This window comes from Crocodylus porosus, unplaced genomic scaffold (assembly GCF_001723895.1).
Source record: "Crocodylus porosus isolate Cpor-Errol unplaced genomic scaffold, CroPor_comp1, whole genome shotgun sequence".
In the NCBI taxonomy this organism is placed as follows: Eukaryota; Metazoa; Chordata; order Crocodylia; family Crocodylidae; genus Crocodylus; species Crocodylus porosus.
Window position 1 is genome coordinate 93,440,363 of NW_017728906.1, and position 20,638 is coordinate 93,461,000.

At 41.6% G+C, this 20,638-nt stretch overlaps 1 protein-coding gene across 5 annotated transcripts in view; it reads right to left on the minus strand.

Moving 5' to 3' along the window:
• The window catches only part of MCF2L (MCF.2 cell line derived transforming sequence like), a 175,979-nt gene that overhangs the window by 41,738 nt on the left and 113,603 nt on the right, over positions 1-20,638 (minus strand). For all 5 annotated transcript variants that reach the window (XM_019529641.1, XM_019529639.1, XM_019529642.1 and 2 more), the window contains exons 4-5: positions 7,400-7,490; positions 148-267 (exon numbers count right to left, since the gene is read on the minus strand). In XM_019529641.1, coding sequence (XP_019385186.1) covers positions 148-267; positions 7,400-7,490 — 211 coding nt within the window. The remainder of the gene's footprint in view (positions 1-147; positions 268-7,399; positions 7,491-20,638) is intronic.

Sequence of the window (20,638 nt, forward strand, 5' to 3'; positions counted from 1 at the left end):
TAAAATAATACCTATATAAAATTACACAGACCAATTGTTACAAATACTTTTATGCAAGTTTGTTCTTGTGACAAAGTGTTCTCAATTTCCATATGAAGTCTTTTAATACATCTTTATGAACATAAGTTGAAGAAAAGGAATACTTACAGGTACCTTCATTTTAAATTCATCTCTGTTGAATCTGAAGGCAAGGTCGGTGAGAGTTCGGTGGAAAAATCCTGTTGGGCGTAGAACAAGGACTAGCTGCAGGTTTCCTGGGAAAGATGCCTGCAAATATAATGAAACCAGTTTGTCTTAGTTTCTGTATCTGGTTTCTACAGTTATAAGTAACCCAGTTTGAATCAGGATATAAGGAAGGCCTCTCAATGTTTCACCGAATAAAAACTCCAGGCCTCCAATTACTGTAGAAAGCCATTGTAATCTAATTATGATTTAGCTATTTTTTGTGGATTGTAAAATGTTCCAGTGCTGCATTATATGGTTCACAATTACTATTGATACTAGCTGTACTAAAATGTGGTAGTTCAAGAAGATAACATTGTTAAATATATTAAGACAGCTTAATATAGTAGGGGCCAACAGTTTTTGCAGGTGTACCACAAATTAGCCCCACACTCTCCTTGAGTCTCTCTAAGATCCCTTTCCACCACTTGCTGCTCTGCTTTCTACTCTGTACTCCCTGCCTGAGCTGCTGCTCTGATTTCTGCTCCCAGCCTGATCTCCTGTTGTCTTCTCCCTTATCTGTGGCTGTGCTGCTTATCTGCTCCCTGATTTGCTTTGTGCCACATACAGGCTGCCCATGCCACAGTGCTTCTCAAATCACAGGCTGCAGATTGTACTGAGCCCTTGGTTATAGCATTTGCCATTCAAAGTTTGATAAAGTAGTTGATTGTCAGTGAGAAATTGAGGGCTGATACCAATCTGTGGGTCCAAAAAGTTAGTGAACCATTGCTTTAGTATGAATAAAACTTCCCTCTAAATTAAGGGAAGAAACAAAAAGTGATTTGATTGTTTTTTCACAGAGAATATGGAGAAGTACAAACCCAGATCATTCTAATTTCTTGTATCAACCATCAAATCATCCTTATCCTACTGCAGATTATAGGCCCTTTGTATTAACAAGAGAAGTTTTTGTCACTGTTTATGCCAAATAGATCCATAATTGCCAAATGCATGGAAAAAATTCCTATGAAAGGTAATTTTGCTTAAAAAAAAAAAAAAGGAAAAAAATCCATTTAAGTTACAATAATTTAACAAAAACAAAAAGGCTGAATAACCATTTCATGTTAAGAAGTAAATTTAAATTGCTTTGGCTAAAACATGACATTGCAGATGCACACAAAATGAAATTCTTGAAAGCCTAAACCCAAGAACGTTTTCAAGACAGAAACAGCAATGGCTTCTGTTTCAGACAGGAATTAGGAAGAAAAATCAATGAAACAATGAATAAGCTTTTACATATTCTCTGTACAGAATTTAATTAATGCTTGATACCTTAATTTGAAGTCACTTTTCTCTTTTTAATCATTATTAATCTAAAGGGTAAATATTATAGGAAAGAGGCATATTTTTTTTCCTCTAGCCCAGGCAGCCTATCCAAAACAGCACTGCTATTCAGTCTACAACTATTTACACTGAGGCCATGGACAGATGAACTGGCAAGCCTGCAGCAAGTCAAGCTGCCCTATTTCAAAAAACCGCTCCAAGCATATGATGCAACACTGAAAGAAAATTTAGTCCCATTTGATTTGTGGCAAAATTTATCATGCTTTCAAAATGCCTTCCTTGCAATGCAGTCTGCTTCTCTCTCACCTTTTCTATTGCACATCTCCATTTGTTTGCATACACACCTTTCCAGATTCATGCCTTGGGTTTCACTTTTCCATTGAGGTATCAAAGCTCTTCAGTAGTTTCCAATTGAGTACTTGGCTTCATACAAGCCTACTTTTGTCCTCACATTTCCACTTCCTTCCATTTCTTACTTTACTTTGAATCACTAATGAGCATTAGGACAAGTAAAACTGGAGAAGTGCTACAGTAAACAGTGCTGGTCAGGTGTCAGCTGTTCCCCCTTTTCTGAGCTCACATCATCACTATTAACATTAATGCTTTTTTTGAAAGCCCTAGTGACTTGCAGAGACAAGAATATGATCTAAGAGGAACTCCTGGAACACAGTTCAATTTAAAAAGCCAGCCAATTTTACAATGTACAAAGAAAAAAAAAGTACTGAAAAAGAAAAAAGTCACTTCATTCCAATCCAGCAGAACATTTGTTATAAAGCTCACCACATACTAAGCAGACCTAACAGACCACACAATGACTTCTTAAAAGCACTATGCCAAATTAAGCAGCACAAAAATAAATTGTCAATTATGTTAATATGGTTACTAAGCCACAAAATGAAGAATGTGAAGAACATCATTCTACGATAAATGAATACAAGAGAGATGGAACAAAAATATAGGACAATTCTGGTTTACAAGGTTTGTACTCCAAAAGACAATTCAGTGCAATTTGAGGGCAGGGTGGAACAGAGGCCCCTCACCTCCAGACCCAGCCCAGGTCCCACCAACAGCCCAGGCGGCGTAACTAGTAGAGCTGTGCAAAATTTCTCTGGCAGTTTTGTTTCGATGCTGTTTCAACCTGTATTGAGCTTGAAACAGCAAAATCTAAATGAAACGGAGGGCTTTGAAGCAGCCTCAAAATGAAATGAGGCCAGTTGAAACATTTTGAATTTTGAAGCTCTAGCTGAGCTTGCCTGCAGGGAAACAGAAACTAAAGTAAGGCGAGGGAGGGGCAAGGAGTGCTCTCAATATTGACTGTGGAGCTGGCGAGTGACTGTCAGCCTTCCCTGAGGTCCCTTCCAATCCCAGTTCTCTGGCGGAGGGATGGAAAAAGTCCATAAAAAGCAGCATTTTTGACAGTCATATATGAGTTTTTCTCGTCAGCGCCAGAGGTGCAGGACCCCAGAAGGCCCTGCACCTATCTCCTTGACAGCTGGCAGGCTTTGTGGCTGCAGCAGGGCCTAGCAGGCCTGCAGCTTTCACTCCCCTGTGCCCCAAGACAGACACAGTCCCACAGCCACCCATGACATGAGTTTTGCCTTTCAGCAGCCTAAGGTGCAGGGCCTCAGCAGGGGCTACCATCCCTGCAGTTTTCACCCTGCTGTGCCTTCACATAGTGTCACCCATGTCACGAGTTTTGCTTGTTGGCAGCTTGAAGGGCAATTTCCCTGAAACTGCTGCACCTATTTCCTAGAAACGTGGCAGACATCGTGCCCTCAGAAGGGGCTACCATTCCTGCAAGTTTCATCCAAATCAGACAGGAAATAAAGTCTATAGGCTGTTTCAAGCTTCCCCATTATAGCCTACGAGCGAAACATTGAAACAGCGTTGGAACAGTGAAACTGTTACGACAAAACGAAACGGAACAACGGTTTTGAATCGAAACAAATTGCTGTTCTGTCAAAATGTACCAGTGCTGTTTCGCACAGCCCTAGTAGCTAGGAAGGGGGCTCCGTTTCACTCCCTCCCCTCCAGCTCCTGCCATGCAAAGCAGCCAGCAGCTCCTGATGTTCCCTCTCCCTCGCCTGCCCTTCCCCAATGACAGGCCTAGAGACAGGGCTGAGGGTGGTGCTCTGTGTTAGTATCAGCCTCAAAGCACAAAAAATGAGCCCTGGAGGGAACACAAATTCCTAAGGCACTCCGCTCTAGAGTGTTTTCATCTAATACTCGATTTGACCAGGGTTAATTTTTCACATGACTGGCCATTTTAAAAGCACTCTGCAGCCATGCACGTGTGTTATGTCATGGCTGTACAGCACTTTTAGGGGCCCAACTGTGTGAAGAACTGAACTTGTGTAAGCAAGCACCCTAAGGCTGGTTTATGCTTTTTCTTTCCTTTTACATTTATTCCTATGTTGCAAAACACTTTTGGCCAGAATACCCAAATATTTTTAATGTGAGAAAGAGAACGTAAGGCAACCTGAAACTACATCAACCATTAACTTGCTGCAATTACCCAACATGTTTCAATGGCATATTCTTTCTTAAGATTAATTGTTTACGGAGGTTTATCAGGAAGCTTGAGTTAAAACGGGCTGACAGGCAGGCATCATGAGTTGGAATCATCTTAAAGTAGCAGCGATACAGACATGATGCATAATTTACTTTTCACTAAAAGCTGAGATATTGCGATTTACCCTCCATTCATGGTGCAGTGAGAGCATGCATCTGGGTAGTTAGTTCAGAGCAGTTGGCATGTTTTAAGCCCTTGAGCTCTTTTACCTCATAGAAAATTGTTCATATGTCTGTGCCCAAGTACCCCTCAATGATAATGGCTTTATAAACATTTTCCCCATCTTTTCTCTCTTTCACATGTCAAAGATCCACATAAAAGAGAAAAAAGACTGATTATATCAAGGAAATTGTGTCAGTGATTATACCCAAAGTGATGTCAAATGCCTAATGCAAACAGGCTGAACAAAAGAGAATAGAGCTCATTCAATTTCTGTCCGTTATGGCAGTCTTAAGTATTACTTGTTACAAGAGTCTAAAAGTTGTTTAACAGAATTTTTGGGGGGGGGTTGTTTTGTTTTTGTTTTTACAATAAACATGTCTTGGAAAGAGAACAATGTTTTATACAAACAGAAATATTGCAAAACAGAAAATTAACCCATCTCAGTCCATTGATCCAATCAGTACCATTCTTATGAGATCACAGGGCTTATAAAGTACTAAATCCTGGATAAGTATAACCTTCTAAGTCAGATTATTCAAAGTAGAACTGCTGGGTTTGAAGACATGCTTCAAAAAAAAAAAAAAAATAACTGAAGCACTCATCCCCACATTATTCCCACTTTTGCTAAAGTTAAACAACCTCAAAAGTAGTTTGGCTCATCTGTTAGCATGGCTGACTACACAGCACCAACAATTAAGAGCATCTTAATCCATCTCCATCCATCTAAGAAGCTTTACTTCCTTTTTCTGGACAAGGTCTTGGGTCACAGAGCTACATGTCTGGATTACTGTAAATTACTTCATTTGAACCTGAATATGAAATAAATGTATAGGTTCCAAGTGGTACAAAGTGACTACCTGTTTTTTTCCTCTGGTTTAGGTTCTTATGAACATCTCTAACCCATAATCTAGTCCTTCCATTGGCTTCTAACCTACTTTCATGGCCAGTTCGTAGGAAAATAAGGCTGGAAGGGACCTCACAAGGTCATCTAGTTCAGCCCCCTACTCAAGGCAGGATCACCCCTAACTAAACCATGCCAGCCAAGTGTCCAAACCTGCTTTTGAAAACTTCCAAGGACAAATTCCACAGCTTCTCTAGGTAACTTGTTCCACATTTGACCATCCTCAGTCAGAAAGTTCCTCCTCAACTCTAACCTAAATTTCCCCTGCTGAAGCGTAAGGCCATTGGCCCTAGTTTTGCCTACTATGGTCACAGAGAAAAGCCCATCTCCAGCCTCTCTGTAATCACACTTAGAGTATTTGAAGACTGTTATCAAATTCTCCCTCAGTCTTCTCTTCTCCAAACTAACTAACCCTAATACTTCCAGCCTTTCCTCATGAGTCTTGCTTCTCAGGCCCCTAAATTGAAGGTCTTGATCCTAATCATTGAAGCAATCAACAGATCGGATCCCTGCTACAGAGGCTGCATACTGATCTGTGAACCACTAAAGACCACTCTACTCCTATTGGACAATTAAGCTCACAAAGTCCAGAAGAAAGGCATAAGAGCAGGGCATACAGAATACTTAGTTGAGAGGAGCAGGCTGTAAAACAAATTTACAGAGCAGATTCAATTAATTAAATTCCTATTCACATTTAGAAATGCTGCAAAACATTACCATTTGATAGCCATTTTTCCAGCACAACCAGAATAGCTTTCACATCATTGGTCACTTCATCCAGCTCACCCATGAAAAAAGCAAACAGCAAAAGCTAAGACCCTAGTCAAAGTCCTACAAGCCAAAGAGAGAAGAGCCAGAGACTCAGCTTAATCCATTAGGGATATTGCTGCCTTTTTTTTTTTTGAGGAAAGCTGAGTTCCAACTAATAGCAATTTACTCTAACATAGACTGGATCAGAATAAGTATTTACAGCTTAACATCAATCTCCAGGTAAAAACTCCAGCTGCTCCTACATTCATGAGAATGATCTGTCCCATCTGCATCACAGTGTGTACAGATTCAGGTTGTATTCCATGAAAGATATAAACTATGTAGCTGGGATAGAATTAGACACTTTTGAATGTAAGAACAGATGAAGAATGTCTTGCATTTGCATTTGAAAGCTTGTCTAACTATCCCAGCTACACAACTGGTCCAATAAAATATATTATCCCAAGAAATCCTTGCTTCTTCAATACTATGAAAACTCAGCAGCTCCAAACTCACCTCATTTTGGTCCCTACCACTGGATTCCTCTGTGTCTCAAATTAGTATCTCTAATTTTCATGACCTGTTGAGCCAAGATTTACTTTTCCAGCATTTCTTGGCAATATATAAAAATCTTCTAAACAACTTAGAATCACTTTAAGAGTAACATGAAAATGCCTCCCTCAAAAGGAAAGCTACATCGTGCATTGTTTTGTACTTATACAAATTCCTGATTATACAAATACTGATAATGACAGGTTAGAAAATAGCAAAAAGTATAAGTATTCAGACTTCATTAAAATGAACATTCTTACCATCCAACCTCTCTTTCTGTTTTTCTGCTTACATGTTAAGAGTTTGCACTGTGCAATACATTTTGTGCATACTGTAGTTACATTTTGAAAAATTAGTAGCCCAAAAGTTTTGAGTTAAGCTCTATTTGAAAATATATAAAAAGCATTTATCAGGTGCCTTGTAGCTTCTTTATAGAACCTCCAGTTTTAATGGAAGCCAACTTGGTATTTAAATAAAATAAAATGCAATTTTTAGGAAGTTTGTGGGCTTAATATTTTAGTTGCCAACAACATGCATGTCTAGAACATGTTAAATCTGGTAGCAAAAATTTTAAAACAGATGCCAAACTCTTCACTCTCAGTAAAAACAAACAAACAAATAAAATGAAAATATCATGCCATAGCATTCAAGCTGTTTGAGTCATCAGTGCAAAGACTATTTTAGACCAGATCCAGGTGTGTTCATTCATACACAGATGCAGTAAAACAAATTTATCTAACTTTAGTGCTAGAAGCTGTAGCATGTAAGCATATCATATAAACTTATGGTATCCTATGTATTTATACTATCAAATTAAAATGAGAAAAATAAAGAATTGTTACAGCATATATATGAGACATACATTAACACTTCCATAAGTTTACCGCATTTTATAGATGCAAGAAGTTCAAACTTTAAAGGGCCTTCATAAGGCTTTCACTGAAAGCTGAACTCACCGCTATTCGCAGGATTGAGGCTTTCACTGAGGTCCATTTGTCTTGCCTACGATCTATGACAAGGATAAATCCAATTCCAGCATCTCGCAAGCTAAGTTCAGAGGGAATAAAAGAAAAACTATAGTTACAAAACGCAGATGAAATCGGTCTCCGGTTCTCTGAAACCATAGTTCACAGCTGAGCAAAATTAGTAAATTAACCTTCTTGCACTGAACCTTAAGTTATTTCAGTTATGCACGTGACTGCATACAGTTACCATGAGGAAGACAGTGCTCCCAAATGGATTCGATGCAGCTTCATTTAGTCAACACACAGAACTGCCGTCAACCATGGGAGGCAAGATTTTTGCATATCCTGTACCAAAATTCCTTGAAGAGAATGTACGTCCCTTCAGTTTTTTAGGAGGATTGTTACAAGCTTAATCCATCTTTCACGTACTTTTTGAAATTCAAGCTTGAAAACAGAATCATTTCCCTTCTACAGCTGTTACAGTAAACCCCCTCTTGGATTCATTCCTTACTCTGTTGGTGTCTGAACCCCTTTAAAAAACACAAGCTCCTAGGATCCATGCCTCCCATTAATTCTTGCATCTGAATTTCTCAGTCTTCCATGTTAGAAACTTCCTAATAGGGGAATTTTTATATTCAAAGCAAAAAATCCCCAAGGAATCCAAGAGCTCAAAGTCATACACTAGAAAAAGAAGATAAGATGCACTTCTTTGGGAAGGAAACATCTGTGAGAAAGATCACACTCGAATCCGTGTGTAAAGATGACCTTTGTTTTTCTGCTGCATTCAACTGTAAGTCTTACAGTCACAGAGTACAAATAAAGAAATCTGCTACTGTTTTGTATTTCACATCCAAGCCAATTGTGTGATGCCAGCAGCAGACTTGCCAGCCAATCACTACTGGAATGAAAATGACAGGCAAATACAGCCTTGAATGATTTTTTTTTTTTTTTTTTTTTTTTTTTAATACATTTGGTTGGAAAGCCATTGCCCACAGCTGCAGGTTCTTTGTGCCTTTAATATTTGGCAAGTCTTGTATATACTGTATTTGAAAAACACCATATGTCAGTTTAAAGACAAGAAGCAAATATAAACTGAGGTTGACCTATATTGTTTCTACAGAAGCTCTAAATACTGTGCTGGTAAATACTACAGTTTAATTTGTTGTTTATTGTCATATTGCACTGATAAGCTATTGCTACTTGTATTAGGCTGGAAAGATGATATGAAAATACTCCCTGATTATTTAGCACACCAAGCTGTTGTTTGTGACTATCATCTTTTACATTGCTAGATAGATTCATTATGGAAAAAGGGTATTTCATGATAGATAAAAACTCCAGGCACCCACTGCAATCTCTCACCTGCACCTTTACTACTACAGGTAGTAATATCCCCTCTACACCCTCCCCTTTTCACACTGCAAGTAGCTCAGTTTATGAGCTAAATATTTATAGGACCAAAAAAGATAATAGAACAAGATGTTAAAGAATAATTACTAAAGTTATACAGAAGTGACCAAAAATAACGAACACAGAAAGGTGAAACAAACACATGCACCATTTTCTTATGTTGCACACAAAATGTATAAGCATTTTGTACTGAAAAGTGTTCTAGTTTTATGTTGCTGTAAAATATTGTTTTTTTTCCAATATGACCATTTAATACATGCTTGCTCTGTTGTATTTTGTCTGTTTCTTAATGTGAAAGGAAATATGACAGCACGTAGGCAGGAAAGCTTTGTTTAGACCTTGTTTAGAAGCCACTCTTCTGTTTACTATAAACAAGAAACCTGGCTACTTGTCATATATGACGAGAATCCAGGTTTCTTGTTTACAGTAAATATATATATATTTTTTGGGAAATTTTTGTGTTCCAGGTCAAATTAGTCAGATCAGTTCCGAATCCTTTTGATTAAATAAAGTTCAAACACTGTTATGTACCCCTGCAACTGGCAAGCATGCTCCATCCCAGACTTTTCAGCTCGAGGCATCAGATACTTTCAAATCCAATTGGAAGGCATCCTATGCTCAGGTCCAGGCCTGGAAGCTTGGGGTTTGGGTGCCCCTGAATTTTACTTGCCCTCAGCCAACAGCCACAGACCAGCTAAGGAGGAGTTCCCCATTTCCATAAAAAGTCAGCATGTAGCCAAGATCGGTCGGAATTTAAAATTACCATCTGTCTTATATGGTACACTGAGAAACACGTCACCAATCCGTCTTTTGTAATGAATGGGCCAAATTTATTTAAATGGAAGGGAGTCTTGGTTAGAATGACAGCAAAGTCTGTCTGAAACAGAAGCCAGTCACCAACTCTCAGCAATCCTTTGACATCCATAAAAAGTATGAGTCATTTGATAGCCATTTATTGCACTCCCCCTCAATGGTTTGCCTTCACTGTGAACTGGAGGAATTTTAATTCAGTCATTAATTTTTTTGAGTATGTGTATGTATTAACTGAAAAGTCTTAAGGCTTTCACCTTCCATAAGAAAAAATAAATACAAAGCATAAAGAGATCAGTCTTGTTCCTCTACAAGTTTACAAGCAGAAAAAATAGACCTCCCACCCCCAAAGTCTTCTAGCACTGTGAAGATGCTGAAAAGGTTATATTAGTAGTGCTCTCATACTATAGGTCAGAAGTAGCGGAAGGAAGTGGGAGGGGGAAGATATCAAGAAACAAAGAAAATTATTTTTTATTATCTGTCCTTTCTTTCACTACCCCAAAATGTAATGCTGAGTGACTGAACCGTGCCAAAACAACCACTTTCTTCTCTGTAAATGCACAATTCTCACAGCATAGGGCAAGGGCTGAGATTTCTATTCAGTGAATCTTCTGCTTTGTTATGGGGACATCACCCTCCTTTGTCTTCTGTTTGTAAGATTTATGACCTCATGTACCTGGGGGAAAGGGTGGGAGAGTTTTCTGTGTCAGGCTGCAGAAGAAAACTTTCCTTTAGCGTATGTGAAAGCAATTACGTATTCATCTTCTGAAAGATCCTTCCATGTCTCTGAGGTATGGGTGGTGACAGCTGTGACATAAAATAAGGAGGTCTAAAGTTTTTGCTGCTTTTATACTGTTGCATGCAAATTGCTTGTATACATTGCCCATCCCAGTAACAACAACAACATAGTTATTACCTTCTGGTTCCTCAGTGCCTTGGTAAGGCAGAGATCACAGACATTGCAAATTCAGGACAGGATTAGATCATTTTTGGCCCACCCAAGTGATATGGATTTAATAAAGTTTATTTCAGTCTTAACAAGCTGCTTATTTTCTCTTTAAAAAAAGCACAAGTCCACAAGCTTGCAAACAGGAAGCCAACTGATCTTCCTCTTTGATCACTCGCTACCTTGACCATACCTTCCTGGTTACGCTAATTTACCTAGGAACTTTTGCTTTCAAAAGCTGTTCAATTATTTCAGCAACAAGACTTCAAATGGGACCCAGTAAGGAATCGCTTTACTAAGCAAAGCACCAGAAGGATATTAGCAATAATGTTGCAGGTGAACTGTAATAATCATCGGGCACAGACTCTTACAAAGAGGTCAAGCATTGGGGTGGTAACTGCACTGATCATTAAAGAACAGCCTCATGCATCAAGAAGATCAGAGATTGCCGAGCACTCTTCATAGTAAAAGGTGTTTACACACATCTGAAATCAGGTATTATTCTGTATTTGCTTGTTAGAAGACTAGGACAAGGAATCAAGAGCATAAGTCACCCAGCTTAGTAGTAGGTGACTAAAAACCAGATGACTAGCAGAGTTTGTTTTCAGATAAATTGGAAGTCATAAAGCTTCAATAGCCTGGATTATAGCCATCCCACAGCTCTCTTCTGACTCAGAGACAATGGCCAGGTAATCCAGCTGCACTCAGCAAAAACAATGTAAATGTTAGTTCCAAGTGTGAAGCTCCTGAGAGCAATGACAGGCAAGCATGACTAAAGCTTCTCATTCCACCAACGCTAAGAATGACATCTTTCAGAAAAACCCCATAAACAATGTTCCACTTGTTACTTAAGTAGGAGAGAAACAAGCTCCTGCTCATTAAAACTTTACATGGGCTTCTTAAGGTACTCTGAACACTTGGTGGGGAGTGGCATCCAGTCGGCAAGACAGAACTCTATTCTACAGCAACTTTAGTTGAAAGGAAATGTATCACCAGCACAATGTTTCGGATATTAAGACATAAGAAACCCCCCCTCAGATTCTTAATCCAGGAGAGCTAAATACTCCACAGAACCAAATATGCAAGAGAAGGGGGATCCATTTTCCAGACATTGAACAACTGTCTGCACAGAGCTCTTATTATTTTGTTCTTATGGGGTGCTTGTATACACCGCAGGGTTTAATCCTCATTAAATTACATGGGTTTATAAAATTTAAACTTGTTTATTTTGGAGCACTGCAGCAGTGTTTGCATGTAGTAGGTTTTCAAACTAAATAAGCTTTGGAGCATTGCACCAGTGTTTTCACAGGCTTGGTTTTCAAATGAATTAAGCCTGGTCCCTGGCCCCCCAACCCATGCTCTGCCACACAGCTGTGGGAGCAGGGAGCTGGCAAACAGTACAAGAAAAAAAAAAAAAAAGCAGAAGCAATTTGAAAGCAGAAACAATTCAAAGGGGTGCGCGACAAAAAAAAAAGTCACATCAATGTCTGGTCGACAAAGAGGCTCATTACACATCTTAGTGCTTTTGTTTGCATGCAATGAGTCTATGGACATGACACTTTAATTTGTGGTGAACCAAACTAAACTATACTAAAAGGAGTTTTAGTTTAATGCACCAGAAAGACTTTTAAACTATCTGGAAAACCTGTTTGTGCAAACAAACAATTGCGTTGTTGTAGCACAAAAAAGGGCAAAAAATGTAGCATGTACAAAGGCCCCTGGTTCTTCACTACAAAGGTTACCATCTCTTCAGAAATTGTTCATCTATGTTTTTTCATCCTAGTCACCAGCTTGGTTTCTGAGCAACTTAAATTCATTAAAGATAACTTTCTCTCCTTCCCTATTCTCTAAGGAAGTACTTTAAATTTTTGAAAGAGGTGGCAGATAGATTACTAACAATATCGAAAAGGCAAAAGTCAAAGGCCTTTTACTTGAGAAATCACTGCTTCTAAAGGGAATGAGATTGTCTTATGCATGCCTCTTTCTGTAAAGTATGGGAATAAATCATACTTACCAGTCTCCACAAATGCTTCAGAACTTGTACCTTACACAACAATTCATAATATAAAGTCTTGGTTTCAAGATGGAAACTTTCTAATAAAGGTCATTTTTTGAAGCAACATGTATGAGTAAGACAGATTGTTAGATTTAGGCAGGTTGTTTCATCATTTACTTTACTTGGGCAATGCGCAAGTTTTCTATATTTGACAGTTACTTATGAGACGGAGGGTCTGTATTTCAAAACATGAAGCCTAATTTGAATACTGTCCTATAAGGCTGTACATGCATTTAAGACATTTTACCACCTAAAGGTTGCTTTTAAGAAAGTGCTCAAGAAAAATCTTTCAGCTCAGGAATACATTGAGCTATCTTACAAAATAAACGTCTTCAGCAGTTATCTTTCATTTCATTATTATGAGCCTTACAAGAAATACTGCAACTCCAGATTTGCATGATTTGTGTATTAAGTTATAGGATAGGTCATTGTTGCTCAAACAGAGAAATAGAAATGACTTTGAAATATTTTGGTGCGGTGGCTCTCCTTAATTACCTTTACACTGCTTTAATATATTAAATATCAATGCAACACTGCAGAGCACAGAATGCCCAATTCCTGAACCTGTATGTTTTTTAGATTCATACAATCCTCAGCAGAAAAGCTAGTGACCTTTTAGACGTTTAATTTTAGTGTCAGTCTCCAAAATTCTGCAATTTGGAGAATACCATTTTACATGTTTTAAAAATGTACACCTCACCTAAAACACTACAGGTTTTATGGTGCACACCTAATTCTTGGTTGGACAGCTCACAATACTGGTGGCAAAGAAATGGTCAAGCAAGAAAACAAAAAGAATAAATGCCCAGTTTCCCAGTGATGCCGGATGACAGCTGTATGATATCACCATGACATTTAATTTATTAGACAGAAAGCAACAGCTTACTGCCAATTCTGCCTCTGCTGTGTACGTGTGACTTTAACCAAGGCCAATGGAAGCTGCCCACATCTGAGGAAAGAACTGTTTTCAGCAATCATAACAAATAATAAATATTAGTCACTTGAATACAGTACAGCCATTTAAAAGTACCTGGCAAGCCTAAAGAGCTGTGCTCATAGCTCATCCCCAATGGAATTAAGTTGGTAGCTTGTCTTTTCAGGCTCTGGAATCTCCTGTGAATCATCACCAATTTTGCAGTATAAATAACCCACTATAATTCAGTTCCTAAAACAGAAAATTTCTGAAGACCAGGAGAATCTGAGAATTTTTATATTCTGGTTCCATAAGTTCAGTATCAACAAGTCAAATTTCACAGACAGTGATTATGATGATGACAATAATCAGCGCCATTTCTATTAAATCATCATCTACAGTTTCAGAGAGAATGATAGATTTAATTTTTTAAAAACATTTATACCCATTCAAACAGCATACTGAATTAGATGGGTTGCGGTATCAGTCTAACGTGAGAGCTGGAGTCTCCAAGTCTTGTCCAATTGTATTTTAGCAGCTTAGAAAACCACTGAAAAAAAAACACTGCAATGTGGTCTGAAAGTAAACACAATTTACAAGTTCCCAAATTCTAAACAGTACTCTAGTCCAGTGTCACTGTCTCAAGTAATAGACGGATCATTTTACTTTTCTGGTTCAGGATCTACATCTATAAAATAAGAAGAATACTCATCTAACTTGTAACTACATTCTTCTGACTAACCAGCTAGAACCTGTACCTTTACTTTGAACGAGCTGATCACTGTATAAAACAAACACAGCTTACCAACCCCTACCAGGTTTTAAATTACTTCACTACTTTCCCATTGTCAAATCAGACCTTCCTGCAGCACTTTCAGCAAAGAAAGGAGGAGGAAGCTTTTGCAAAACCAAAGTTAAAGCTGCCAATATGTTCATAGAGCTTTCCATTGAAACTCATGATCTACAATAAACTTGTCATAAGAATATGCTTTTAATCATCATATGACAACTTTGGGCATCTATGCTGCCCTTAGTAAAGGTGGAACTCCAAAGAGGAGTACAGAGCAGTACCAGCAAGGAGAGAGAGAGCCGAGAATCTAAAAGCAGCTCATCGAGGCTTTGCCTGTCCAACCCTGCCTCCTGGTGGTTAATGCAAAAAATGGACTACCCGGGGGGAGAGCAGGAGCTTCAGCCAGGACAACAAAACTCAGCAAGTAATGCATAATCTGCAAGTAATTCAGACCCAGTCTTCACAGGCTTTCAGATTAAAAACTGAAGTTCCAACAAATAGTTTATTGTGGGAAGAGTCACAGCGCATGGAAATATTTGTATTTTTTCCTCAAATATGTGCATTTTATGCCTGAGGGGGTTCTTATCTTTGTTTTATTTTTGGCAGCTACTCCCTTCCCTTCCAAGGAACGGTAAAGCAGCATGGAAAAACAAACAAACAAAACAAAACTACTCTGAACTAGACCCAACTTTGGCCTTCCTGTTTATTTAAGTGAAATTGAACCTGTTGTTAAGGTTCTCATTTTTGTTTGGGAAGTTAAATACACATTTCCTTTTCTCTTCCCCCAACTCCAGCTGTTCTTCCCTTTCCTAGGTCCTACTCCAACTGCACCTTTGATAAAAACTGTCATTTCTTTCTTTTGCTGCTGAGCTTATTTTTAGGTTTGCTACACTATGAACTCATGTCCTGTTGGGATGTTTTAGGCACTCAGTACATTGTTGAGTTTCTCACAGTTGGGGCCTGAAGTTGGTGCACCTGGTTATAGTTCAGGGGCTCACAGCAGATATGCAGGAAGAAAATAATTTTAATCTCTGTGGAGTTGTGGATAGTATAAACCAGGGTTGGACTGGCGGTCCAACGGCAGTTTTCCTTGACTGAAAGTGGGGATGGGTGAGGTCATATAGGGAAGGATGAAATGGCAAAGAAGAACAAGTAGCAAAATGTACTTCTGAAGCTGATCACAGGTTTAGATAAGGCAGCCGAAGGTGAAGTTGTAAGTATGACAGGACTGCATGCAAGTCAAACAGGGCAAGGGCAGAGAAAAAAAAATAAAGAACATTATCAAACTAGGTTTAAGGCTTAGATAAAAAACTTTGGAAGGAAGCAGTAAGGGATATCGGACATTAAAAAAGTGGGGTGCAGTAGTAGCAGCAGCAGAAAGGTCACTCACTGTATGTGCGCTCAGGTGACAGTGAGTCAGCAGCAAGGAGATGGAGGGGTACAACTGTATCACTTTAGTTCTGTACCTGGTGGGGATGGAGGGAGCTTACCCAAAATTGAGACTCTTTCTATATCACTACACAAGTACATAATTGCCACACGTAAACTGACTTTAGTATAAAGTAAAAACAGCATACAACATATAGCTGAGCATAACTTCCCTACATAGTCATCTTGTTAATACAATTTCAAAGGGTCACTTTACCTAGGATTTCAGTGTTTTACTACTATATATTATTAGTGTAATAGTAAATGACTCAAATCCAGGGTAGTTATCCTACTCCCCCCAAAACGTCTAATCGCATAGGAAAGTTGATGCATGTGGAATATCTCATAGGTTCAACTCCAAATTAATAACATGGGGTAGCTGTTTGCTCAGTGCAAACAAGTTTTCACACAACTTTCTGACTGGAGATTGCAACAGCATCTGTAGCACATTTTGAAGAGGTGGTCACACATCTTATCCTTACTACAGAATAAAGTTTATTGTGGATCAAAATGTGGAATTAACTGCAATAATCCTGTTGCATATCCACTTCTTAAGGTTAACGCTCCACCTCCCCATTTTCAAACCCATACAATATTTGTATCTGCTCCTACAGTAGCAATACCTTATTGCATTTGGTACAGAAGCAGTTACCAAAATTTAGAACAGGTTCTTAACATATCTCAAATCAACTGGCAAGGAAAACCGAGGAGCAGCATGGCCTTTTCTTAAATCCAGCCCCCTAAAGATACTACAGTTTTGATAGGTTTCCTAACAGACCTGTTGGAACAGCTCTACAATACAACACCACTCATGTCACATGTCACCAACATCATCTTTGAGATCTTGCTCTTCTTTGTCTCTGACTAGCCCATCTTCTTGGCATCTTCCATGTTGTCCTATGCACTTGGAATGCTATCACTTCAATTTGTCAAACCACTTGCAAATCTTTCCTAAAGCTTACCATTATTGATTATTGTTGCAGAACACTCGGGTGCCCCGAGCCTGAGAGCAGGAATGGCTTAGGAGGCCCCTAGTGGCAAGAAGGGGGAGGCTCAGCTGCAAGTCACCAGAGCAGCACAGGTGCTGGTTGCTAGGGCAACCAGTGGGGCCAGCTGACAGGAAGGGCAGGGCTTGGCCCTTCTTAAGCCCAGGCGAGGCCAGGAGGGTGGTTCCCCTCTGGCAGCCAAGGAAGGGGGAGATGCCCGATAGCAGGAGCATCCTCTGGTTGCTGCCATGGGTTGGAGTATTTCCCAGTAGGGATTAAATGTTGTTTTGGCCGGATGGTTAGCTTTTTATGTTATAGCCCAGGGGCTTTGTGTTTTTGTGTTTGTTGTTAAACCAGAGGACCGGGTGAGGCTATTAGGGGTTGGAGGAGGCCTCATAGGGACTCCATGGTAGCGTGGGGATCCTGGCGCCAGAGAGGGTACAGCATTTGGGGTGCATTGGCCGCAGCCCCAGAGCAAGGGGGGCAGCCAGAAGCCCAGAGAGAGGGCTGCGAGGAGTGAGAAGCCCCAGAGTAAAGGGGACAGCGAGAAGCCTCTGAGAGAAAGCAAGGGCCATGTTAGTACCATCTGCGAGGCTCAGGCTGCGGTGTAGGGGAGGAAAAAGGAGCCACAGACAGTACCCCCTGGCACCAGGGTGCGTAAAGTGGGCAGCCTCCCACTAATTACAATCAATCAACCAATCAAGGCATGGCAGGTGAGTAAGCAGGTGGTTGGCCCATTACAGGAGGGTGGAGCCACCAAGAGAAAGGCTCTAGTAGCAATACCCCTGTCACAATTATATATAATCAATATTTAAAAGCCGTGGTTTGACATAGCCCCTGGCACTTGGGAGCCAGGAGCAGGGAAGAAAGGAGGGATCTGGGCACATGTGCGTCCCACATACACGTGTGCCCCCTTACCTGACCCAAGGCAGAGGCAGATGCAGCAGCAGTGGGTAGCAACAGCTGATCTCCCAAAGGTAAGTGAGGCAGAGAGATCTGGCACAGCTGAGCCAGATCTGGAGTGGAAGCCCCCGGATCCCTTCTAGCTGAGCTGGTAGGGAGCCATGCTCCTGAGCCGCGCCACGTGAACAGAACACGCCAGCATTTGCACCAATGGGCAGGCAGGAAGGACCAGGAGGGAGACTCCTGCAAGGGTAGGGCAAAGGCACCACACAAAAATATAAATAAACAACAACTTATATAAATGATGTTGATGCAGAGTCCTGCTAGGGCCCCTGACCGGGGGGGCACCACCTACCCAGGGCTCGTCTGAGGCCTCCACCCAGACAGAGCCCATGGGGGAGCTGGCATCTCCCTGCCCTCTGGCCCGCAGGGGATGCCCAGCAGGGCTGGGGTGGCAGGGATTGGGGGCCCCCACAGGCACCCATCTTAGGGCCCTAGAGGTGCAGTTGAGGGAGCTCCAGGCGGAGGTTAGCAGGTTGAGGGGAATCATGGAGGTGGAGGATGAAATTGATTGTTATTTCCCTTCCCTGTAGGGCCTTGCACCCAAGGAAGACGCACCCCGGGGTGTGCCCTCCACTGCAGAGTGGCAGACTGTCACCTCCAGAACTAGGGCTGCTCGCAGCAAAGCAATACCAGTTCCTCCAGTCAGCTGGAGAACAGGTATGAGACTTTGGTGACACTGCAGGAAAAGGAAGAAGAGGAGGAAACGTCCAGAAAGGAGGCAACTCCACCCTCTCCACACTCTGAATAGGCTGAAGGAGCTAAGCAGACCTGGAGAAAACATTGAATGATTGTCATAGGTGACTCCATCCTGAGAGGTACAGAGGGTCCCATCTGTCACCAGGACCCCTCGATATGTGAGGTTTACTGCCTGCCCAAAGCAAAGATTCAGGACGTGATGGGGATGATCTAGGCCATGATTCAGCCCGCCGATTACCATCCCATGGTCTTAATCCATGTGGGCACTAATGATGCAGCCAGGTAATGATCACCTGATGATGGACTACTACTCTCTGGGGGCATGCTGAGGGAGATGGGGGCACAGGTGGTATTCTTTTCTGTCCTCCCAGTGAGCGGACGTGGAAGACGACACGAGACCTGCATCAGAGAGATCAACTGGCAGCTTCAGGAACGGTGTTTTGAGGTAAGCTTCAGCTTCCTAGACAATGACCCGCACATGAGGACGAGAGACATGCTCAGGTGGGATGGTACCACCCAAAGGTAAGTGTGTGTTCTCTTCTAGGTTGGCGGATCTCCTCCGGCAGGCTTTAAACTAGGCTTGTCAGGGGAAGGGGAAGACTAGAGTGGAGGAAGCCTTGGACCACTAAACTAAGTGTCACCCACAAGAACAGCCCAGCCTAGACCAACGAGCAGAAGAAATACCCAGGTAAGCAACAGGGGACCAGGCAGTACCGAGATTAGGGGGCCAGTGCACACATCTTCAGGAGGCCTCAAATGCCTCTACACAAATGCTCGTAGTATGGGGAACAAGCAGGAAGAACTTACCCTCCTGCTAGCTGACAACAACCCAGACATAGTGGGGATCACAGAAATGTGGTGGGACCCAATGCATGACTGGGTGGTGAATATCATGGGCTATAGGCTGTACAGAAGGGATAGGGCAGGAAGGGAAGGTGGGGGTGTGGCACTCTACGTCAAGGAGGAATACACATCCTTAACATGTAGCATAAGGTCAGAGGAGGGGCACACTGAAGTGCTTTGGGTTAGAATACAAAGAAGTCAAGGGGAAAGGGACTTAACGGTGGGGGTCTACTACAGACCACCCAACCAAGGGGAAGAGCTAGACCGGGAATTCTTAAGTCAGCTCACGGAGGGAGTTAAGTCAAAGGACGTGGTCATCATGGGTGACCTGAACTTTCCAGACATCTGCTGGGAAGAGCAGTCAGCCAGGTCTGACCACTCACATAGGTTCCTAGCCGAGATACAGGACCTTCATCTAACCCAGGAGGTACACAGCCCCAGCAGGGGAGATGCCTTGTTGGACCTGGTCTTGGCGAGAGGTCTGCGGGTGCTTGACTACCTGGGTGACAGCAATCATCGCCTGCTGGAATTCACAATCCAGGGCAAGGCGGCAAAGACCTGCAGCAAGGCAGCAGCCCTGGACTTCAGGAGGACAGACTTCAACGAGGTAAGGAGAATAGTTGGGGAGGCACTGAGGTCCTGAAGGGGAGAGGAGTTGGGTGTCCAAGAGTGGTTGTTCCTTAAGGAGATGATCCTCCAAGCTCAAAGGGAGGTAATCCCAACATGGATCAAAGGGGGCAAGAGGGGACAAAAACCTGCATGGCTTGCCAAAAGCATACAGGAATGTCTCCTAGACATCTCCTAGCTAAAAAGGAGGTATACACTTGTGGTGCTCTGGTGTGGTGCCAGAGGACTGGAAAAGGGCCAATGTGGTTCCCATTTTCAAAAAAGGGAGGAAGGAGGACCCAGGAAACTATGGGCTAGTTTGTCTTACCTCTATCCTGGGTCAGCTTTTTGAGAGAATTATCCTGCCACATGTCCGTGAGGGGCCAGCAGAAGAGATTATGCTTAGGGGTAACCAACACGGGTTCATTAGAGGCAGGTCTTGTCAGACCAACCTGGTGGCCTTTATGACCAGATCACCAAATCCTTAGATGCAGCGGTAGCAGTGGACATAGTCTTTCTGGACTTTAGGAAGGCCTTTGACACCATCTCTCACCCCATTCTCATTAAAAAACTAGGGGACTGTGGCGTTGACACCTACACAGTCAATTGGGTCGCTAACTGGCTGGAGGATCACACTCAGAGAGTGGTGGTGGGTGGGTCTTATTTGACCTGGAGGGATGTGGGCAGTGGGGTCCCCCAGGGCTTGGTCCTTGGGCCCGCACTGTTCAACATTTTCATCAGTGACTTGAACGAGGGGGTAAAAAGCACCCTGTTCAAATT